Below are 23,046 nucleotides of genomic sequence, written 5' to 3' on the forward strand. Positions count from 1 at the left end.
CTACGTTCTGCCCTATCAACAAACCCAAAGCAGCTTCTTTATTAACCAATGGTATTCACAGGATACAGAGGGGAATCCTGCATCACTCAGGGAACACCTGAGTGATGGAAGTTTCCGGTTCTGATAACTTGAATTTTAATTTGAATATGAAAACTAGTGTCTCTTTACCCAAAACTTCAAGATTGGTGCTGAAGGTGTATGTAGTTCCTTGGCATAGTAACTCCAGTGATGCAGTGCTCTTATCACGTGTAAGGAATCCTGAAATTATCTTCTGACTGTCATTTAAGAAGTTGGTAGAAGACCTAAAACCTTTTCAAAAAAACCTGAGGTGGTAGACTGGAGAGATTGTTCAGTTGCTGGAGCACTGCCAGTCCTCCACAGGGCCTAGGTTTGATTCCTAGAACCCATGTGGAAGCTCTCAGCCCTCTGCCACTTCAGTCCCTGCATATCAAATGACCTCTTCTGGCCTCTGTGGACCCAGCATGCACATGGTGCACACACATGTAACAAAACACTATACACATAAAAATAAATGAAGAAAATTTAGAAATATATATTAAGAAGTTGAGCTGAATTACCTTCAAATTCACCAAAAGAAATATTGAACCCATTTCCATTTGGAGCCATTATTTTATTTGTCAGAGTTAGCAGGAAGTGACCTTTGGTTGCTATAAATATTCTGGCCAATGTTTGCCAACATAGAACATATCAAAAATGATATCCTGAAGCTGGGCGGTGGTGGCTCATGCCTTTAATCACAGGCAGAGACAGGCGGATCTCTCTTCCAGGACAGCCAGGGCTGTTAGAAAGACTGATTCCTTTAAAGGAGAATCCATACTCATTTGAATATGTAAATTCTGTTAAAGAGACTCCACACTCATTTGAATATGTAAATTATGTTAAGGAGCATCAACGTCCCTTTAAACAGATAATCAGCCAGGTTTGTTTTGGAAATTGTATTGCTTTACATTTTTGTTTAAGTTTTCAAGTTTTTGAAATGCTTACATTTTCTTACAGAGCTGGGGATCAAACCTGGGGCCTTGTGTGTGCTAGGTAAATGTTCTGCCACTGAGCTACGTCCCTTGCCTTTGAATCACCCACATTTTATTTTCAAAAATTTCCATCTCATTTGCTCAAACCACAGTAGGATCATTATCAAAAGGCCTGCAACTTTACTTGTCATTTTAGCAAATGTTTTTCAGAATAAAGTTTCTAATGCCAGACTTCTTGCAGTGTTCTCGTCAGGATTAATAAACACAGACCTGAAAGACTGTGGTCAATGAGTACCATAAGGATTTCACAAGCCTCTTTGAACTAATGTTTTGTCTTTGTGGAAGGCTGACGTCTCCTCCTGACCTTGCTTCTGTTTCAGAGCCTTGGCGATTCAACCATGGCTGTTGTGCTTAATCAGCTGCTGCCAATGATTAAGTCCCCAAGCCAGAGAACCAGTGACGACTACAGCCCTGAGGAGCTGCTAATCCTCCTCATCTACATTTACTCTGTCACTGGAGAGTTCACCCTGGACAATGACCTGAGAGCAGCTGAAGAAAGGGTGAAGACAGCATTGGCCCAAGTCTTCTCTGAGGAGTCCCGGTTGTCACCGTTGCTGCAGAAGATCACAGGTGAGTGTGAGCACCATTGTAGACCTCAGATCCTGTGAGTACAGAAACCAGGGTTCTGAGTAGAGACTGTCACGGGAGGAGGGGACCATCTCCAGCCTCCTGCATGGTCAGCCTGTCTCTCCCATAGTGTCCTTTTCCAGTAGTGGTGGTGGAACGGTTTGCTAAGTCCCTCTCGGAATTTATGTTTGTTGGTGTCAAAGCCTTGGTCAAACAGCAAAATCCTCAGAGAAAAATTGTTTTATAAGGTGCTAGACAGGGTTTTGGGATTCGAAATCGCCATTTTCAGGAGTTTGAGCCTGCAATACTTCATTTGAATTTTAATTAATTAGTACTATTTTAAATGACACACTAGCTTCCCAGTAAAGTAGACTGTGCTAGTTTGGGGAGAATCTACAATTACCAGAGACTGTAATGCTCCACCTCCACATGTAGTATGTCGACTCTTTTAATAGCTTATATTTGTATAATGCTGATTTCAGTGGTATCAGTTATGCCTAGAAGCTATTGAAGCCTGTACATAAAGCATGGATACTTTAAAGCAGTCCAGGTTTCCTTTCAGTAACTCGAACGTGCGTGTAAGTGCATGTTTACATGTGTGTAGACATCCCTGCTCAGATAAGTTCGAGTGAGGCAGATTATGTGTGTTTTAGACCCCGGTGGGCCTCACTGGGGGAAGGATGGAGACATCTCTAATACAGGCCATGGTGCTGGAGATCTTAGTGTCCCATGCCTGTGTATTTTATTTTATCCTGACCTTTCCTGTGGCTGGTTATGAACAGCAAAACCCTGATGAGATGGAAACTTCGTTCAGTTTCCACAGACGGGAAGCATTTCCTTGCCTGGCATGGAACCTGCTCGCCAGTTTATAATCCACTTAAGTAAAACTTGTGGAATTCGTTGCCATTTCGTTAAGTACAACACTATCTGCCATTACGTGTGTTTGTTTGGTTGGAAATAAATATTGACTTAGAATGGCTTAATATGGTTTATACAATGCTTAGAATAGAGCTTTGATTTAAAGTAAATTTGGATGCTAGGAGAATTTCATTGGAAATTATGTTTAAATGAGCAAGTCCCAAGACAGATAGCAAGGCCAGTGTGCATGTTCTAATTACAGTTGTTTGGGTAGGCTTTATAATGTTTGTATGTTGACAGTTTATTGTTGGAACTGAAGTAACGCTCTAGGAACATTCTCTTAATATTCACTCAAGGTGTTCACTGACCCCGCAGTTCATTTTTTATTAGTTTCTTTACACTTCCTCAAGATATTGCATTTTCTTGCTTTGAAAACATTTCTGTGAATTCATGTTTGTATAGGAAAAAATTGTTAGCTCATAATTTAAAAATTAAAAAATAATAAGTTGTGGAATTTTTGAAGTTTTATTTAAACCTTTATTTTATAATATTAATCGTGCATTTTTACCAATATTAACTTTGAGTATTTAGTGTAAGTAGTTAAATGGTACAGAGGTGTTATTTTGACATATGTGAACTAGTCACTTGAAAACATACATATGAATGCCCACACACATTCCCTCCCTCCCTTCCTCTCTACCTCCTTCCCTCCCTCCCCCCCTTTTTCTCTCTGCTTCTGAATACAACAAAAGGACTATATTCCTCAAGCTAAATTTGTGGTTGATTAGTATGGACGTATCTTTATTAATTATGTTGAGAACTCAAATGTCCTAAAGAAGGGTTTATATTTATAGATGCTGCTAAGGAAAATGTGACATTTGGGTATTGGGGTAGAAACTTAATCATATAGTAGTGGAGGAATTGTGACTCAGTTCTATTAGGAACAGATACTTCAACCTGTATCTAAATAAATAAATAAATAAAAGAATTTAGCTCCCCCCCCAAAAATGCATTGTCTTCCAGATATACATAGTGTACCTGTATCAAGGATAATGGAAAGCTTTCCCAGGGAGCCTGTGATCAGTACTGTCTTTCTTTTTTTAATTTTTTAATTGATTTTATTGAGCTATACATTTTTCTCTGCTCTCCTCCCTTCTTCTCCTCTCACCTTCACCCTCTCCCATGATCCCATGTTCCCAATTTACTCAGGAGATCTTGTGTTTTTCTACTTCCCAGGTAGATTAGATCCATGTATGTCTCTCTCAGGGTCTTCATTGTTGTCTAGGTTCTCTGGGATTGTGGTTTGTAGGATGGTTTTCTTTGCTTTATGTTTAAAAACCACTTAAGAGTGAGTACATGTGATAATTGTCTTTCTATGTCTGGGTTACCTCACTCAATATGATGTTTTCTAGCTCCATCCATTTGCCTGCAAAATTCAAGATGTCATTATTTTTTTCTGGAGTAGTAGTACTCCATTGTGTAAATGTACCACATTTTCCTTATCCATTCTTTGGTCAAGGAGCATTTAGGTTGTTTCCAGGTTCTGGCTATGACAAACAAAGCTGCTATGAACATGGTTGAGCACATATCCTTGTGGCATGTATATACCCAAAAGTGATATTATTGGGTCTTGAGGAAGGTTGCTTCCTAATTTTCTGAGAAATCGCCACACTGACATCCAAAGGGGTTGTACCAGCTTGCACTCCCACCAGCAATGCAGTAGTATTCTCTTTTCCCCACATCCTCTCCAGCATAAGTTATCATCAGTGTTTTTGATCTTGGCCATTCTTATAGGTGTAAGATAGAATCTCAGAGTTGTTTTGATTTGCATTTCTCTGATGACTAAGAATGCTGAGCATTTCCTTAAGTATCTTTCAGCCATTTTAGATTCCTCTGTTGAGAGTTCTCTGTTTAGGTCTGTACTCCATTTTTTTTTTATTGGATTATTTGTTCTTTTGATGACCAATTTCTTGAGTTCTTTGTATATTTTGAAGATCAGTCCTCTGTCTGATGTGGGGTTAGTGAAGATCTTTTCCCATTCTGTTTTCTTTTATTGACTGTGTCCTTTGCTTTACAGATGCTTTTCAGTTTCAGGAGGTCCCATTTATTGATTGTTTCTCTGAGTGTCTGTGCTGCTCTGGGCTAATTTTCAGGAAGTGGTCTCCTGTGCCAGTGGTCAGTACTGTTCTTATTTTACTTCAAGGCATTTTCTTGACTTTGAGTAGCAGAATTTATTTGATTCCTCATGTATATTCTTTGGTTAATGAAAATATTTTAAAAAGTAATTTTGAAAATAAGTAATCAATAAAAGAATTATGCACCAACTATTTTACTTTACATGATAACAAAATACCCTGTTTTATCTGTTAAAAACTTCATCAAGGGCCGGGTGGTGGTGACGCATGCCTTTAATCCCAGCACTTGGGAGGCAGAGGCAGGCGGATCTCTGTGAGTTCGAGACCAGCCTGGTCTACAAGAGCTAGTTCCAGGACAGGAACCAAAAGCTACGGAGAAACCCTGTCTCAAAAAAATCCAAAAAAAAAAAACTTCATCAAACTGTCTTTTCTCAGCTGCTAAGTGGTAGAACCGCATTTGACTCTGGGTTTTGTGGATATGAAGCCCATGTCTTTAGACATGTGATACAAAGCTGCTTCAAGCCCATGTCACTGCTACATCCACTGCATGCCACAGCTCAGGCTTACTCACCCACACTGTTTCATGCCATGCATACCCAGCCATTCCATTAGTATCTGGAGAGAAAACCAACCTGTGGTTGAAATTTTAGATATTGCCCTTGCTTTTTATCTGTTACCATTATATAGTTGTATATGTGTGCCATACTCCCCCCCCCATTTTTACAAGTGCTTCCTCTTTTCTCTGCAATTGTAATAAATTACAATATTATTTATAGCCATAGAAGTCTATTGGTTACCTGACTTTTAGAAGCAAGAGTAACAAACTTTAATTCTGCTTATTTCAATAATATCTTTTGACAGTAATTGCCCATGTTTAAAATCCATAATTTTTTATCTATTCATTATGTAATTTATTTTTTGACAGTTGCTTTTGTGTCTCTGTATTCTTCCTTTGTATAGGAAGAATAATAGGGAACTGTGATTAGTAAAACAGAACAAAAGCTGAGCATGTCGGTCAGTGGCAGCACACTGTTTTCTTTTTAATCTGCACTCTTTAGATGGATATGTCCCAGGCACATTTCTAGAGCGGTGGGCAATTCTGTTCTATTCATGCAAAGTAACTAGGATTGGCTTTGGGGGGTTGTGGGTGGGAACCTGGAAGGAGAAAACTGGCCTGGCCTGCTTATGCTGGTTGGTGTCCTCAGTCCTGCTAAGTTCAAAGAGAATATGAGTTTCTGTATACTTCAGTGTTCGCCTGCCAGCCACAAGAAAAATAAATCCATCTGAACTGTCTTCAGAGAATGAAATTTAATGCAGATTTTGAAGTCCGCACTTGGAATGTCGTCCTGCAGAGAGGTGTACCGGAAAAAGCTGAAGGTTTGAATACAGAAAACCATGATTTAAAAATTCTGGCCTGCCGCTTCCTAGCAGTGTGATGTTAGCTGGCAGCTCCCTGGCCTTGAGCCTCGATACTGATCATCACTGTCCTTAATGATCACCTGTGATTGCTGAGCATAAAATAGGAAGTGGTTTTGGGTCCATTTGGGGTTATAATTAAAGAATTATTTAACAGAGGGTTGAGCTCCTCAAATGTTTACAGCTGATGCACGTAGGCAGAGAGATGTTTACATGGCTTCCTGGCTAATTTTTTTTGCCAACTTTACACAAGCTAGAGTGTCAAGTTTAGAAAGGAACCTTAATTGAGAAAATTCCTCTACCAGATTGGCCTGTGGAGATATTCTTCTTGAGTGTCCTGGAGCTGTAGTCTTGATTGAGGTAGGCGTTTCTCTAGAGACCGCCTGTCTAGGGTTTGGATAAGACGGAAAGAAAGGGAAAGGGAACAAACAGGCAGTTATTGGTTGAGTCTCTACCCCACTACCATTTTTATTAGGGAAACAGCAGTTTTCACGAAAGCTTCATCCAGAAACAACAAGGTGAGTGTTTTGTTAGAAGAAGGACTGTGGGGATGGGCAGTAGGTAGGAACTTATGTTTGCCACAGTTAGCACTCTAGACATTCTTGGCAGGGAATTCTAAAGCAAGATGAAGTACTTGAAGGTTAAGCAATAACCTACATGTCCTTATTCTTAGAATATTGGAATTGTTTTCATTTAAAATGCTAAAAAGATATATTGTCATGTGCTGGCAGCATTGGGCTTATATCCCACTTTCAATGCTTTCAGTATTGACTGGAACACATCTTTTCATTTAGCATTATTCTAAATTCTTCAAGCATAGAAACTCAGGGGTAGCAGCAGTATTAAGTGTTACGGCTCTGAACAAGGACGTGGTGCAGATAGGTATAGCTTCTGATACTCAGTAATTGTGGATCATTTAATATTATAGATTCTCAGCTTCTTCATAAATAAAATACATCCACATGGGCTAAGATGGACAAAGTGCCTGACACACAGCCTAATGCATAATGTGTCATCGTTGTTGTGTATCAATAGTGAACTCCATTGCTGAGCTAAGTCTGACTAAATAGGATTCCTTAGAGACAGAATTTGGGTGCAACACCAGGCAATGATGCCTGGCAGTTCTAGGTAATAAAACTGTAGCGTTAAAAGCATACTTTTATATATTCCCAGGGATAGCAACAAATACAAGCAAGAGTCTATAATCTCACCAGTCTAATAAACATATCATTGACATCTCAGCTCCAGTGAAGTGTACCTGAAATGCTAACGTCTTTCCCTGTGATAATTTCTTCACAACGCACTACTAGGTTTTGAACATGTTTTGGGACAGAAGGCAAAGTTATATCTAAAACAAAAACAATAGAGTTTTAGTTTTGACCATGTTTTCATTTTTCAGTGACAGTGCTGTGGGGGTTTGTATCATGTGCTGGAACCCTTGGTCCCCAGTTGGTGGTACTGTTTGGGAAGGTCTAAAAAGTGTGGCCTTACTGGAGGAAACATATTGCCTGGGAAGGCCTTTGAGGTTTCAAAGCCTCGTGGGAGCGCTCAGCATTCTGCTCCACCTGCCATGTCTACTTGCTGCCTTGCCTCCTATCCCTCCAAACAAACCCTTCCTTCTATAAGTTGCTTTGGTCATGGTATTTTACCACAACAATGGAAAAGTAATATAGTTGCTTTCTCTGGTAAATCTAGGCGCTCTCTTTGGTGGTTTTGTATTTGCCTAGATTTTTACGCCTAGGATTCATAAGGCACAGTATTGCTATGCTTTGATAGAGGAACTGTTCTCAGCAGTTCTCCATGTATTCACTTTACACACAAAGAAATCAAGACAACCAACAGTAACTGCCTTTCCTCAAACCAGGTATCCTGTTGAGTGAAGGAACTGGACTAAATCCTGTCTCTGGATTTTCAGTCTAGACTTCTTAGTAGGCCAGTGGTTCTCAGCTGTGGCTTTGGATTTCCTGCAGAAACTCAGGACTTGCAACTGAGGTCCATCAAATAGAGTATTTCAGGAATCATCTAGAAACAGAGTTACTCCTTGCATATGAACACACAAATATTTGCAGGTCTATTGTGATTTATTAAACCTTTTCCTTGGGTTTGTAGAAGGTAATTCTTATAAAATGTGAAACATTTTCAAGCAGAGAGTTGTAAAAGAAAAAATAAAAGAGGAGGTAATATGAGTTTCTCCTTTGAGATTTCTTTTACCATCACGTCTGCATCCTTTTCTCATCTCAGGGGTTTCTCTTAGTAATACATCAAATTTCAGATGATGCATTTCTCTATATTTCCGTTCATCTGGATACCATTCCAATTTAGAAAAACAACAACTCTGCACATCTTTCTCTTGAGCATTTCTTCTGGCTTGGTAATAACAAAGGATTCCTATGGTAACCCTAAGAGTGATTCTGCAAGTCTGTCATTGGCCTTTGCATTATATACAAGAATGGTAATGCTTTATCGTAGGTGATAGTGTACCAACCCATGACCGCAGAGTCAAGACACACAGCTAAAGAAACTCATTGGGATTAGTAGAAAATTCCATGCAGGATTTTACCTCATCCCTTGGGTCTAACCTGTGGATTCTCATGTATTGTGGCATGCACGTATCAGACATTTCCACAAAGGACTGTACTTTTCTCTCTTGTCTCGGGCCTTCCAGAGCAAAACAGAGACATTATCAAGTTGTTTTCTATAGTGGCTTGCAATCCTGTTTCTCTATCTGGGTCCTTACTTTTCTTGATTTCTAAGATTTCTGCTGCAAACTCTGATGAAGAACATATGTCTGCTCCCCAATCACTCCCCTGAGAAATGTTGGAACTGTTACATTTGGTTTTACTCTCCAACATATTAAAACAGTTAACCACAGCACATATTACTAAATAGCCATATCAAGTGAAGTTGAAAATGTTTACTACATATTTAAAATACATCACGAGCTGTGCAGAAAGAAATGCAGAGCTGCCTATGGCGCTAACCAGCAAAGCAGGCTCCCTAATGCAAGGGATCCGTACAAATTACTTTTTAAGCACTTCATTTTTCCCTGACACATCATATAAAGCAATCATTCTTAATTGTAACACTAGGACATATCTTCTTGTGCTGATATTTATGTGTATATAAATGCATGAAGTATAATGTCTTTGCCACCACTTTTTGTATCTGTAAACAGTACAAACTGTAGTGCTGTCATGTACCAAATAATAATGATGTTTCAGTTAGCCACGGACAGCATATGTGACAGTGGGTTCACGAGGGTCTCATGCTTACTGTCTCTTGATTGCAGCAGAAGCCATATAGAGTGTAACCTACACCATCTAAATGTGTGTTGTCAACTCTGGTGTTCACATTATGATGTAATCACCTGATGATGTATTTCTTGGAGCACACCCCATTGTTAAACAGCTAATGACTAGATGAATGCATATATGGTATAAATTTCCAAATAATAAAAAAATGTGTAATATACAAGGGTAGTTGTTTTGAAAACATGGCTATATTTTCAAAACAGGTATGGCCAAAAATACCACAATGGGGAGAAAACCAGCTCCCCTAGTATGTATGCCCATTGGAAAACAACCTAAATTTTTCAATGTTCAGTGGTTCTCAACCCTCATAAATCTGTGACCCTTTAATATGTTCCTTATGTTGTGGTGACCCCTAATTGTAAAATTATTTCATTGCTACTTTGTAGCTGTAATTTTGCTATTGTTATGAGTAGTAATATAAACATCTGATGTACAGAATATCTGATATGTGACCCCAAAGGGATCACAACCCACAGTTGGAACCCGGTGCTCCAGTGTCTTATAAAATAGCATCAGAGTAGGCATTGACTGAAATGATATCTGAAACGAACGCCAGGCATTGTGGCATGGGCTTATGATCCCAGCACTCAGGGGCCTGAGGCAGGAAGATCAAGGTTAGCCTGGGCTACACAACGAGTTCCTGGCGTAGGAAAAGAAAGAGGATGGACAAAGGATTAAAGCTTCTCAAACCTTGTAATTTTCCCTCCACATTCAATTAACTATAATAATTGTGATTGTCATGTAATTATTTATAATTCTTTGGCTATAAGTTTTTGAAGAACAGGGATTGTTACTTGGATGAAATTTTATCTCTGCTTTATTTACATTTCCTTACGATGATTTATAATTGGACTTTCTTGAATACTAAAGTCATACTCATTTTGCTCCCTGATTATCATAATAGAACTTAAAAATCACTTGTAAACTCACTCTCCAGAGAAAGCGTCCTAAAATTTTGATATGTACTGGTGCAAAATCAATCAGTAAATAGATAGGTGATAAATGTCAGGTGATAGTGTCAGAAAATATTTTGTTTTACATGTTTTGGAGTTGGTCTGTTGTAGCCATGGTGTCTTGGATAAAATCATAGGTATGTAGCATGATAAATGTATTAAAAAGTGATGTTGTGAAGGAAGATCTTGAGAATGTTGGTGTCTTAATATTTATGGAGAGTGAAGAAAAACATTGTAGTACAAACATTTCAGCCTAAATTTATATCAAAGATGGATGGTAGAAAGATAGATAGAAAGATAGATAGATAGATAGATAGATAGATAGATAGATAGATAGATAGATAGATAGAGGCAAAGATGGATGGATGGGTGGCTGGGTGGATAATAAGAAAGAGATACAAAGCCGGGCAGTGGTGGCGCACACCTTTAATCCCAGCACTTGGGAGGCAGAAACAGGCAGATCTCTGCGAGTTCGAGACCAGCCTGGTCTACAAGAGCTCGTTCCATGACATGCTCCTAAAGCTACAGAAAAACCCTGTCTCAAAAAACCAAAAAAGAAAAAAAAAGAAAAGAAAGAAAGAGATACAACAGACTTTAGGCTGGGACTTCTTGGATGATGGGAGAATGAAAGACCTACATGTAGAATACTGAAAAGGGGCATGTATGTGTGCAAGCACAGTGAAACTGACTTGTGTTTTGAAACATAACTAGAAATGTAATTCTCATAGAACCTGTCTGTCTGTCTTCATGTGTTGCCCGTTTACTCTATCCTTAGCACCTGGACTGAATTGGTCCCAAGCAGAGTGGTGATTTTCACTGAAGCAAATATAAAATGAAGCCCCTCCTTTTCTTACTCCTTTCATTTTTTAAAGCAAAACACATGGCTGCACCTCTTCTTCAGGCTCTTGGTTTGTTGCCAAGCTGACAGAGCCAACTGGAACAGGAAACTGATATGGTGCAGTGCTCATTAGCAATTTCCATTTTCTAGTGCATAAGAGTTAGTGTGTTAGGTTTGAGAGGCTCTGGCTCTATCCAAACCATTCACCAAAATGAGTGAACTCTATTTCTTTATCTGTGTCATTCTGGTGAAGATAACTTAATCTGAACAATTCTTTTCACACAGTGGTGTAGGATATGTGAGGTTCCTTCCCTGTGTATATCAACACCATCCAAGAAATTCAGTCACTGGCCAAGAAAGGTTTCTTTCTAATTAAACGTGTTTGGATACTTTTCTGGTCTGGAATGCACACCCTTTTGTGAGTATGTAAACCAAACACTGGAATAACTGTAGTTACAGCTGCTAGTGTTTCTTCACCTCTGTGTTTTGTAGGAAGCGAAACAGCACACTTGTCTTTACACTGTGTTCCCAGAAACTGGTTTCCATATAGTGTATAATTGTATTTTTATTCATTTTAAAACTTAATGTCTGTCCTGCCATCTCCTTCATCCTTTCTGTTCCTCATCTCACACCTCTCTGAGAGAAATCAAAAAGCAGCCACAGAGCACCTCGGTGACTGGGAGCTTAGGGAGTTTGTGCACTTCACCTTGGTGACTGGGAGCTTAGGGAGTTAGTGCACTTCCCTTGATTTTTTTCTAGTTGTTCTCCTAGGAAACAGGAATCCAGACAAGAATGACATCATCGGCCTCTTTAGAAACAGGCATTTGTAATCTTTTGACTCAGGGTGATTATAGCATTTCAGAGGAGCAGCCCTGCTAGGTACAGGCTGGAAGTGTGGGAGCTGTTGTATGTCTGGGAAGCCATCCTCAGAGTCTCCTGCAGAACAAAAGCCAGCCAGGGGTGTGTGCGGTAGAGGTTTGTGGATGGTTCATGCACAAGGAAAATTAGCATTAGCTATTCTTATTGTTATTATCTTGGCAGTTCCTGCTTGAGCCAAATCATGCCTAAATTTATTTTAAACACATATTTCACATGTAAAAAAAGTCAGGAAAATATTTCTGAGGAAAAAAGTATCTATGTTCTTCCTATGTTTGCCTCTCCAGGTGTGGGGATTAAGCATAGGACCTTGATGGTGCCAGGCAACATTCCAGTGCTGAGCTATACACCCAGCACCATGTTTCATGTTTTTGATAGGCTCTTGTTTTTCTTTCTATTTGACAGTAGGGAAAAAAAAACCATTTTTTCCTAAAGTAATAGAATAGCAAAAGTACACATGATCAGGCTGAAAAAAATCTGGGCTATTAATCCTCAGGACAGGCTCCAAAGCTACAGAGAAACCCTGTGTCAGAAAACAAAAAACAAAACAAAACAAAAATGCAAGGAGTGGTTGGGACTGAGTGGTAGCTGCATCTTAGGAACCTACGCTCCTCCAAAATCTGTTCCTTGCTTCATTTTGTAATATTGCCTATCGCCCACAAATGCCATGGAGCATGCGCTTTGGCTGAACCTTCGCTGAAGTGTTCGTGGGCACCTCACTGTCAGTGGAATGACAGTGACACACGGTTGGGATCTACTTGGAAATGGCCCACTGGTTTGGTGACGTTACTGTAAACAGGAACTTGAGACCCTCACAGGCTTAAGTGTCCTCACGGATTCAGAAATGCATCCAGCGCTGTATGTGGCACGTGAGTTGGCAAACATTTGTTAACTGTGTAAATCTGCCGCTGGAATCCCAAGTGTTTGGGGATTCAGGGACATTTGCTTAGTTGGAAGATGACATGAAGAAGCAGCTTGGGAATATTAATTACATCCTTAAATACCTGCAGACTTTGGATGGTGACCAGCAATTTTCCATTTGCAGAAAATCCGGGGTTTTATTTTTATTTGTGAAAGGTTACCTTGGCTACTGTCTGTCAAAAGCCATTTGGGGAATATTGAACTTTGGTGACCTTACAAATGTCAACACATTTTCTTTTCATTCAAGGAAATGTCCTCTTGAGTTCAATCAGGCCTGATCATCTCTAACCTAGTACTTTTTCTGAGTTAACAAGGAGCACTTGTTTCGTTAACACCCAGGCTCTGCCTTTCCAGACAAAGGACAGGTTAACCATCTCTTCCACTGTCTTAGGAATAGGGTTCTCAAATCCTTGGCTTTCCATACTGGTTGTGTTAATTGTCAGTGCTTTCAAGCAATTTATGACACCTTTTTTAGGTAGTTTTCTTAGTTAGTAGTGCCCGGATCATGACATCAACAATATGTGGTAGGTGGGTATCTGAGCTCATTTTTGAAAATTAGTTTTGTCTCCCATTTTCCTGGCTTTAATGAGGTATAGTTGACAAACTGAGCTGTGCACGTGCACTTGTGTGTGTGTGTGTGTTAAATGAATCTATTGATTTAAGAATTGCTACCTCTTGTCATCATATTGTAAAAATGTTATATGTTTTCTTTTTATTTATTTACTTTTCCAGTGCTGGTGATCAAACCAAGGCCCTTATGCAGATTAGGCAGGCACTCTACCACTGAGCTATAACCCCAGCCTATTTTATCTTTTCTCCTTTCATCTATGATCAGGCTTGGTATTTGTGATGAATAGTTTTATGTCAACTTGACACAAGCTAGAGGTGTCAAAGTGGAGGGAACCTCAGTTGAGAAAATGCCTCCATAAAATCGGGCTGTAGCCAACTTCTGGGAAATTTTCTTAATTAGTGATTGATATGGGAGGCCCCAGACCATTCTGAGTGAGGCCACTGGTGGACTGGTGGTCCTGGGTTCTATAAGAAAGCAGGCTGAATAAGGACTATGATGTAGAAGTATAAGCCCAATAAAACCTTTTCTCCTCAAGTTGTCTTTGGTCATGGAGTTTCATTACAGCAATTACTAACTAGGATAGTATTGTAAAGCAAGAACTTTTCAGTACATAATTCACGGTGCCCATTTCCTTCCTGGTTATAAAAGACAGAAGAGGCAGTTTCTTTATTCATTAACCAAGAAAAGCAACACACAGACAGAAGTTCCTCCTACACCATTTTATCACACAGACAGAAGTACCTCCTACACCATTTTATCACTGCTTCTTACTATTGAATACCTCCTGTGTGCCAGGCAAGAGTAGGTTCTGGGGATGCTGTAGGCAAGGTGGAAAAGGCCCATGCCCTCAAAGAACTTATGCCTTAATGGTGACATCCTTTGTTTTTCATGTTTATGTTCCTCTCATATGGTATAGTACGTGATATGCATTAAGTCCTTCGAGTGGGTTTGGTATACACTGAGTATAACTCAATTGAAATGGAAATCCAATGAGCTCTGAAGGGAAGAAGAATAATCTTAAGTTTTCTCCACTTGCAGGCTCTCTTGTCTTGTTGTTTTATTTGTTTATAGTTTTTTCATTATAAAAGCATTTCTTTATTAAATTCCATCTTAATCAACCCTGAATGAAAATGAGGACATGACCACTCCTAGGTATGGTTGACGAGAAGGTTTCTACTTTAGATATGAGGGAGAGGCATCTGGAGGAGTCCTGACTGAACCTGGCTAGAAGAATAGACTGAGAGGAGAGGAAAGGGGAAAAGAGGGAGAGAAGAAGAGAAGAGAAGAGGGAAGGAAGAGGAGAGAGGGCAAATGGCCAAAGAGAAGAGCAGAGGACTAAGAACACCAAGAGGCCCAGAACAGAGCTAAGAGAGAGCGCATAGCCAAAATAGCCAAATTATATAGGAAAGAGAATCTAGGGAAAGGAAAGCAAGGCAGAAGCTGGAGGTGTTTAGGGTATGGGCCCGTGGGAAGTTCTGAGAGGAGCCAGGACTCTATCACTGGTACTTGTGATGCTGAGAACTGGCAGACTGGTGGCCAGGGCCCGCTATGGAATTTTAATAGGCTCCTCAGTTAGCCATTCACCCAGGTTTCTTAGGGACCTTTGTTCATTTTGAAGTTCTTTTTTTTTAGTTTTGGTTTAAACAGAGCTTAGTTTTAAAAAGGAACTACTAATAAAACTTAAAATCAGTGCTTAAACTCTAAATTGTGGCAGATTCACTTACATATTAGCAAGTGACATAGGTCAATACGACCTCAATAGATAGAAATCCCATCAGTATACCTTTTTGAGATTATAATATAATTACATAACTTCCCTTTTCCCTCCCTTCCCTTCAAACCTTCCCAAATGCTCCTCATTGCTATCTTTTAAATTAATGCATTCCCTATTTTCTATTGTGTGTGTTTCTAAATGCATAAATATAATCTTCTCAGTCTATATTATGTTACTTGTATAGGTTTTCAGTGCTGACCATTTGATATTAGATAATCATTTGGTTTGCTCTTCCCTGGGAAGACTATTTCTTCCAATCCCAGGATAGTTGACTGTAGTTCTTTGTGTAGGGTTTAGGCCTCATGGACTTTCCCCAACCATGCTAGCTTATCTTGGTGGTCTCATTCAGCCATGGTTAGGCAGTCAATTTGGTGAAACTTTATGGGTACAGTTTTTGACATTCTTAGGAGACACACTCTCACAGCAAGTTTCCTGTCCTCTGGTGTAGAGATTTATTTTAACATTAAGCATTGCCAATGCCCCTGCACAGTCATAACTGTCTGCCGTCTACCAGTCCTCTGGGAAAGAGTTTGTTTTCTTTACGTCTCACCAATATACCACAGTATTAAGCTTCTGAATTTTTGCCACTCTGTTGGGCTATTTTGGTGTCAGATATCATTCCAACATGATTTTTTTTTCTTTTAAGTAAGTGAAGTTGATCATATTTTCATACTTTAAATTACTTTTTCATCTTTGTGTGAATTATCTATGTGTACTTTTTGTCATTTTTAAAAATTGTTATTTTTTATGTCTTTTAAATCAAATTTTAAAAGTTGTTTATAAATTAGAAGCATTAGTTCTCCATGAGCTATCTGCATATAATTTGACTATGACTTTATGTATGGTGTTTGGTTCCTTAATACGCAAATATACTGATTTTCATCTTAAATTCTGTCTGAATGTTGAGTCATGATTGCAAAGTCTTTTTTACCTTCAAATACAGAAGAACTTTCCCAGTCAGAATGTAATTGTGTAAATTTCTTTTTGTTTTTATTGGATTACTTTGGAATTTTTTTTTAATAATTGACATGAGGAATAAGTCAAACTTTCTTTTGACAAATTGCTGTCTAGTTGTCCTATCATTGTCTGCTAAAAGGTCTAATTTGGGAGCCAATGGGATGGCTTAGATGGTAAGTACACCTGATGTCAAGAGTTCAATTGACCTGAGTTCAATCCCCAGAACCATAAAATTACCCTTTGACCCTAACCCCCAACAAATAAATGTGATAAGTAGACAGATGATAGATGGGTAGATAGGTATGTGGGTAGATGGATGGATGGGTAGGTGGCTGGCTGGCTGGATAGATGAATGGGTGGGTGTATTTTAAAGCTATATTTTTGGTCTCAGAGCTGGCACACCTGTTTTCATGTATTAGAATTTCCCCTTTGGTCAGGTCTTCTTGTGGGTTTGCTGTTCCATTTCACTAGTCTGCATGTCTCTTTGTGCTTCTGGACTCATGTTAATTAGCTGTAGAGATTTCCAGGAAGGTCTCAATATCCCTGCCTGGCCACTCCTCCTCACAGGTCTTCTTTGTCACCTGATAGTCTTTGGTTACTTTCTCATATGAAATTCTGTGTAGTGAAGTCAGTTTATCTATTTCCAGGAGAAAAATAATTTAAACTATGATTTAAAAATTATTTACTGGCTCAATTAGAGGAACCATTTTGATGGCACAAAAACACCCTTAGCAAGCATTGGGTCATTGCTCCATTGTTCGCATCTGCATTTTTCTTTGTTCTTGTATGTGTCAATTCCTTAAGTTTGTATTCCTAAGAATTAAATCTTCCTCTGTAGTTACTGCAAGAGGAGCTTTCTCTGTCACTATACGTTCTTAAAATTTTAGTCTAGAAGTTTGCTTTTTGATGGAGGAAGGTCATTGGCTAATAAAGGAACTGCCTTGGCCCATTTCATTGGTTAGAAGATAGGTGGGAGGAGTAAACAGAACAAAACGCTGAGAGGAAGAGGAAGTGAGCTCAGACTCGACAGCTCTCCGCTCCGGAGCAGACGCCTCAGAGAGACGCCATGCTCCCCGCTCCAGGGAAGATGCACGCTATGAAGCTCCGACCCAGGATGGACTTAGGCTAGAATCTTCCCGGTAAGACCGGTGCTATACAGATGATAAGAAATGGGCTAGTCCAGGAGTGAGAGTTAGCCTAGAAGAGGCTAGGTAGAAATGAGCCAAGCAGTGTTTAAATGAATACAGTTTGTGTGTTGTTATTTCGGGGCAAAAGCTAGCCGAGCAGGCGGCTGGGGTGTGGGGGATGCAGCCCCGCCGCCGCCCATATTACTACAGCTTTATTTCTGTTTTTGTTTCATTTCAAACAACCATCACAGCATGGTCAGCCTATGTTCAAGGATCAAAGAAACTTCTTCCGTGAGTGTAACTTCCTCAGTATCAGTGGAAAAGTGTAAACTCTCACATGTGTCCTGTGAACTAGGATCTAATGGAACCCTGCTTTATGTAACTGTAAAAGAAAAGTATTGTTAAGTGAGAATAGCATGCTGCAAACTGGTTTTGCCTTAGATCCGTGCCACAGGAGCTTAGTGAGAAGAGTCGAGTGAGGGAAAGGACTAAAGGAGGACCCGGTGTCCTCATAACCACACCAGCACTTGGAAGCACATCTCTTCCCCAGCGCAGGAGTGACTGGTGTGACCCCACAAAGCCACTGGTCCTGAGTTCCCATTAGCCGGGCTTTCTTATAATGTACCAAAGGTGAGTGTGTTAAGTACGTTAGCACATGGGAAACATTTGTAGTTTCTTTCTGCCCATGGGAGCTGCAGTGCTTCAGTGTAATCTTTGTGTTTGACATTTTCTGTCTTCCTTGAGGCATTTGAAGTTGTGCCAGAACTGGGGATTTTTCTCTTCTGTACTTAATCTCACAGCTGTGGGTTTGCATGATTTATTCTGAAGTACAGTTTAGAAGTAGTGATTACATATGTAAGAGTTATGAATGGTTGCATGCTCATGAAAATATTACTGAAACTTGCAATTATTTTTATTATAATTACTTTCAGCTTTGGGATATCTTGCATGCACTTATAAAGATAAACACTAAAAGCTACATTTTAAAAAAATTAAAATTTTAAGACCCAGAAAAATGCTGGAGTAAGCCGAGAAACTCACTCTTGATACCTACTGAGTTTGGCCTGGTCATATGAATATGTTCACTCATTCCTCATCCAGACAGTATTCTCATTGAATACTTTGCCAGAATACCTATAAGCCATCCTTTAAAGCATGGGAATATGTAATGTAATCCTAATAACTTTTCAACACTTAGTTTGACAAAGGCTACTACTAAATATTGCTATCAAGCAGGGATGGAAAAATGGCTTCGTGAGTAAATGACGATTTTAAGAACCTATTCCTTCGGCACAGAAAAGAGACAGTGTATATGTCATAAAAGTTTAAGGACCTGAATTCAGATTGCCAGTACTCATATAAAACCAGTCACAGTGGCACACTTAAGCATGGAGGAATATAGAAGTGTTGGGGGCAGGCAGGATGGTCCCAGTATGGCTGAAAAGGTGAGCTCTCAATAAACAACTCTGCCTCAAAAAATAAGAGAACAATAGAGGAAGATACTTGACATTGACCTCTGACCTCCATATGTGCATGCACAAGCCGACATGCCTGCACACACACACACACACACACACACACACACAGACACACACACACACACACACACACCATTTCTCTTCCATGAGGACTGTGGAATAATGCTTGTGTACCCTATAAAGATTTGTTACATGTATTGATTTAATAAAATGCTGATTGTCAGTAGCCAGGAAGGAAGTATAGGCAGCATGACCTGAGTAGGAGAATTCTGGGAAGAAGAAAGGCTTAGTCTGCAGTGGCCACCCAGACACAGAGGAAGCAAGATGAAAATGAAAATGCTGCACTGAGAAAAGGTACCAAGCCACATGGCTAAACATAGGTAAAAATTATGGGTTAATTTAAGTTGTAAGAGCTAGTTAATAACAAGCCTGATCTAATACACCGAATAGTTTCTAAGTAATAAAAGCCTTTGTGTGCTTCTTTGGGACAAAATGGCTGTGAGACCAGGCAGGACAGAAAACTTCCATCTACATAAGAGGGAAACATAGATTACCCTGGGAAGGGGAATTAGATGAGATCCCCTGGGTAAACTGGGGATGAAGTGGGGGCAGTAAAGGGGAGGAGATGGTGGATGAGAACATGAGGGAATGGGATGGGGGGGTGGAGTAGGAGAGCAATGAAAGAGATATCTTGATAGACAGAGCCAGTAAGGAAGGAGAAACCTAGTGCTAGGGAAATTCCCAAGAATCCCTGCTAAGACTCATAGCAATAGTGGAAGAGTGAGCCTGAACTGGCCTTCCCCTGAAACCAGATCGGTGAATACCCTGTCATCATAGCTTCTTTATCCAGTAACTGATGGAACCCGATGTGGAGATCCACAAACAAGCACCAGGTTAAGCTCCAGGGATCCAGTCAAAAAGAGGGAGGAAGGACTATATGAGCGAGGGAGGCCAAGATCATGATGGAGAAATCTACAGAGACAGCTGAACCAAGATGCTGCAGACTCATGAACTCTAGACCGACAACTGTGGAGCCCCCTTGGGACAAAACTAGGCCCTCCCTATGTGAGAGAAGCTTGGACTACCTGAGGGGCTAGACACTCTGAGGAGCCCCTGGCAGAAGGACCAGGATCTCCCTGGTACATGAACTTGCTTATGGAGTCCATTTCCTATGATGGGATGCTATACTCAGCCTTAATGCAGGCAGAAGGGGCTTGGTCCTGCCTCAACTTAATGTGCAAGACTTGACTCCCCATGGCATCCCTTACCCATTGGGAGAAAAGAATGGGGGGTGGACTGGAGTGGGGAGAAGAACTGTGGTTAGAATGTAAAATGAAATTTTTTTTTAAAAAATAATCTCCCTTTTAAGATACTGAAAAAAAATGGGAGCTCTTTGATGTCATGCATTTCGTCATGAATTTTGTGTTGTAAATTCAGCAAAGATTGATGTTGAGTTTTGTCACTATATGTTTTTCTAGTACAGATCCTTCTCCAGCCTGCAGATATTGGTTACATGAAGCACTAGTGTGTTACAATTTCATTAATATACCATCTTCTAATTTTTACTTTAGCTTTTACTCAATGGGATTATTTTTATAATGTGACAATTTCGGTGTCTGCTTTCCAGCCACACTTTTGTAAGACCCTCCAATTATGCTTGACTTGACTTTGGAAGAGCATCCCTTTTCTTTCCTTCTCCCCAAACCTCCACTCCTTCCTTCCTTCCTTGAACCCAAAGCCTTTTGCTTCCTGGCCATGTAAGGGGCCAGCCCCCCACATGTCCATATTTGTCAAATCATTACAATTGAAAGAACTACTGTAAGAGAAGAACCCCATTATAAGAGGCAAATGAATGTAACCCAAGGTGTCTCAGTGATGAGGCAAAGTTGAACTTAGTGCCAGACTCTATAGTCCTGTGCTTGGTAGGACATTCCTCCCCGGAAATCCTCTTGGCAGCTTGTGAATATAGGTCACCTAAGTGCTTTTATAAACCTTATATCGTAGGATTCAGGAAGGACCTCTTTATATATTGAAAATTTGGACTGTTAAGACTTAAACCTAAATTGGCATTTTATGGAACAGTAAGTGGTAGTCAAATTTACTTAGCAATAATATTTATGTCAATTCTGGAAGATTGTGCAAATGCCTTGTAAGGTATTTGCCAGAATCTGAATTAGGGGAAGGCATCATTGGCAAGAGCATATATTCATATGACTTTTTTAGTCTTTGATTTTGAATATCTTTTAAAATAATCTCTTGGCATTGCCCATGCCACCCAGTATTCTTCTTACGTCTGCGTTCTGAATTTTCCCTTGTGGGAGAGAATTCCTTTCATCCTAAAAATGCTCCTAGTCTGTTCCTGTTCCATTCTGAGCATCCGTTACGACTGTCTCCTAATTCCCCTCTCCTTCCTGTGGAGCAGTCACCAGAAGGACAAAGTTGCCTTTCTGGAGACAGTGGATTTACCCTTCACAAACCTAAGATCTTTCCCTCTCATCTCTGAGTGAGTGGAATGGTATAATACAGGACTAGATGGCATAACACTAATTTGCATAATTATTGCCCCAAAATAAACAGTATATCACAGTGATTATAAAAGTAAGGTCACATGACGAAGTGGTGATGAAACTGTGCAGATGAAGCTGCACATAGTGGCTAGGCAGACCTGTCACCGATTCCTGGATCATGACACATCTCTACCTGCACTAAACTCGTTTCTCTCCGATCAGAATCTCAGGGCTCTCTGCTAGTCACTCCTTGTATGTATTTAGCCAGCACTGAGATCCTAAGAGTGCAGAATAAGCACACAGTTTGCCCTGAAAGAGCTTCTGTCTTCTGAGATAAAGCTAACAGTTGCTCCTGATGAGGCTCCCTCCCTGGCTGCTCTTCCTTCTCCATTGTATCTCTGCATGTTCAGTGAGCTGAGCCTGTGCGTTTGGTAAAGCGGCGCCATGCTTGATTGATCCAACAGAAAGCTCAACTGTTTGTTGGAAGATGTTTGTTCTGAGTTCCTTATTTTTTGTTTGGCTGCCAAAATATTTTCACTTGTCATTTTTTCTTTTTCTCTGGACTGGCTTCCAGAAGAATTGTAGATACAAGACAACAGATGGCGGGGGGTGGGGGGATGGTTTTGCAATGTCCCCTGGGCCCAGTGAAATCCCTCTAGCCACCAGCCTTCAAAGCCCCCCTAGTTTATTTTCCATTGCAAAACTATATGGTGCTTGGAAATCACCACAGCGTGTTTCATTATTACCAAGGGGAAGTGCTGGCTGCTGGAGCACTGTCTAAAAGAAGTAAATATATCAAGTATTTTGGCATGGATGTCTGAAAGTTAATTTCATTTTAATGACTGAGCATGTTTTGAAATGTTGTGGAGCAAATATGTTTTTATATCTTCACAACTTTAGATGGCACAGATTTTCTGGGGATTAGTACTAGTATTTAGTTCATATGTAGATTCTAAAACAGTTTTTAAACAATTATTTTATGTATATGGATCTTATGCTTGCATATTTGTCATGGCACCATGTTTGTATCTGATTCAGGCCAGATACAAGCATTGATTCCAGGCATTGATCCCCTGGATCTGGAGTTACAGATGGTTTTGAATTACCATATGGGTTCTGGGAATCAAACCCAAGTTCTCTAGAAGAGCAATCAGTGCTCTTAACTACTAAGCCATCTTTCCAGCCCCTCAAGAGAAAATTTAAGTATGGAATTCTGTGGGCAGACAGGCTATCTAGGGACAGTTATAACTTAAACTGGCTAGATTACTCAGTTTTTTCTAATCATTTTCCCTGAAATTGTATTGCAAATATAAAAGCTACTATTATACATGTATCTTGACAAAATGGACTTGTAGCTTCTGTGACATCTTAAATCCATCCGCTTCAGAGATGTGTCTCTTTTGTGACTCTAGAAGAAAAAGAAATTCTGATTTCTGTGCTAGTAGAGGGATTATAAGATGATTTCTGATTCTGTTATTTGTCAAATGAATAAAGTAAAACAAGTAACTCCATTTTAGTCACTGTTATCACAGTGGTGAATTTCATATTTAAAAAACTCAGTTTGACCCCATCAGAGTAACATACTTTGCTTCATAGGACACTAACAATATCAAGAAAGACAATTCAAAGAAATCAGAAAAATACTGCAAATCATATGTCTGATAATAGTCTAGTATTAAGTTTACATGCAAAATTGCTCATAACG

At 39.8% G+C, this 23,046-nt stretch overlaps 1 protein-coding gene across 1 annotated transcript in view; it reads left to right on the forward strand.

The window, feature by feature from the left end:
- Scfd2 (sec1 family domain containing 2) overlaps positions 1-23,046 on the forward strand; it is a 314,059-nt gene that overhangs the window by 118,164 nt on the left and 172,849 nt on the right. The window contains exon 5 of the mRNA XM_075943079.1: positions 1,373-1,622. Within this exon, the coding sequence (XP_075799194.1) occupies positions 1,373-1,622 (250 nt within the window). The remainder of the gene's footprint in view (positions 1-1,372; positions 1,623-23,046) is intronic.

This window comes from Microtus pennsylvanicus, chromosome 12, assembly GCF_037038515.1.
Source record: "Microtus pennsylvanicus isolate mMicPen1 chromosome 12, mMicPen1.hap1, whole genome shotgun sequence".
Lineage (NCBI taxonomy): Eukaryota > Metazoa > Chordata > Mammalia > Rodentia > Cricetidae > Microtus > Microtus pennsylvanicus.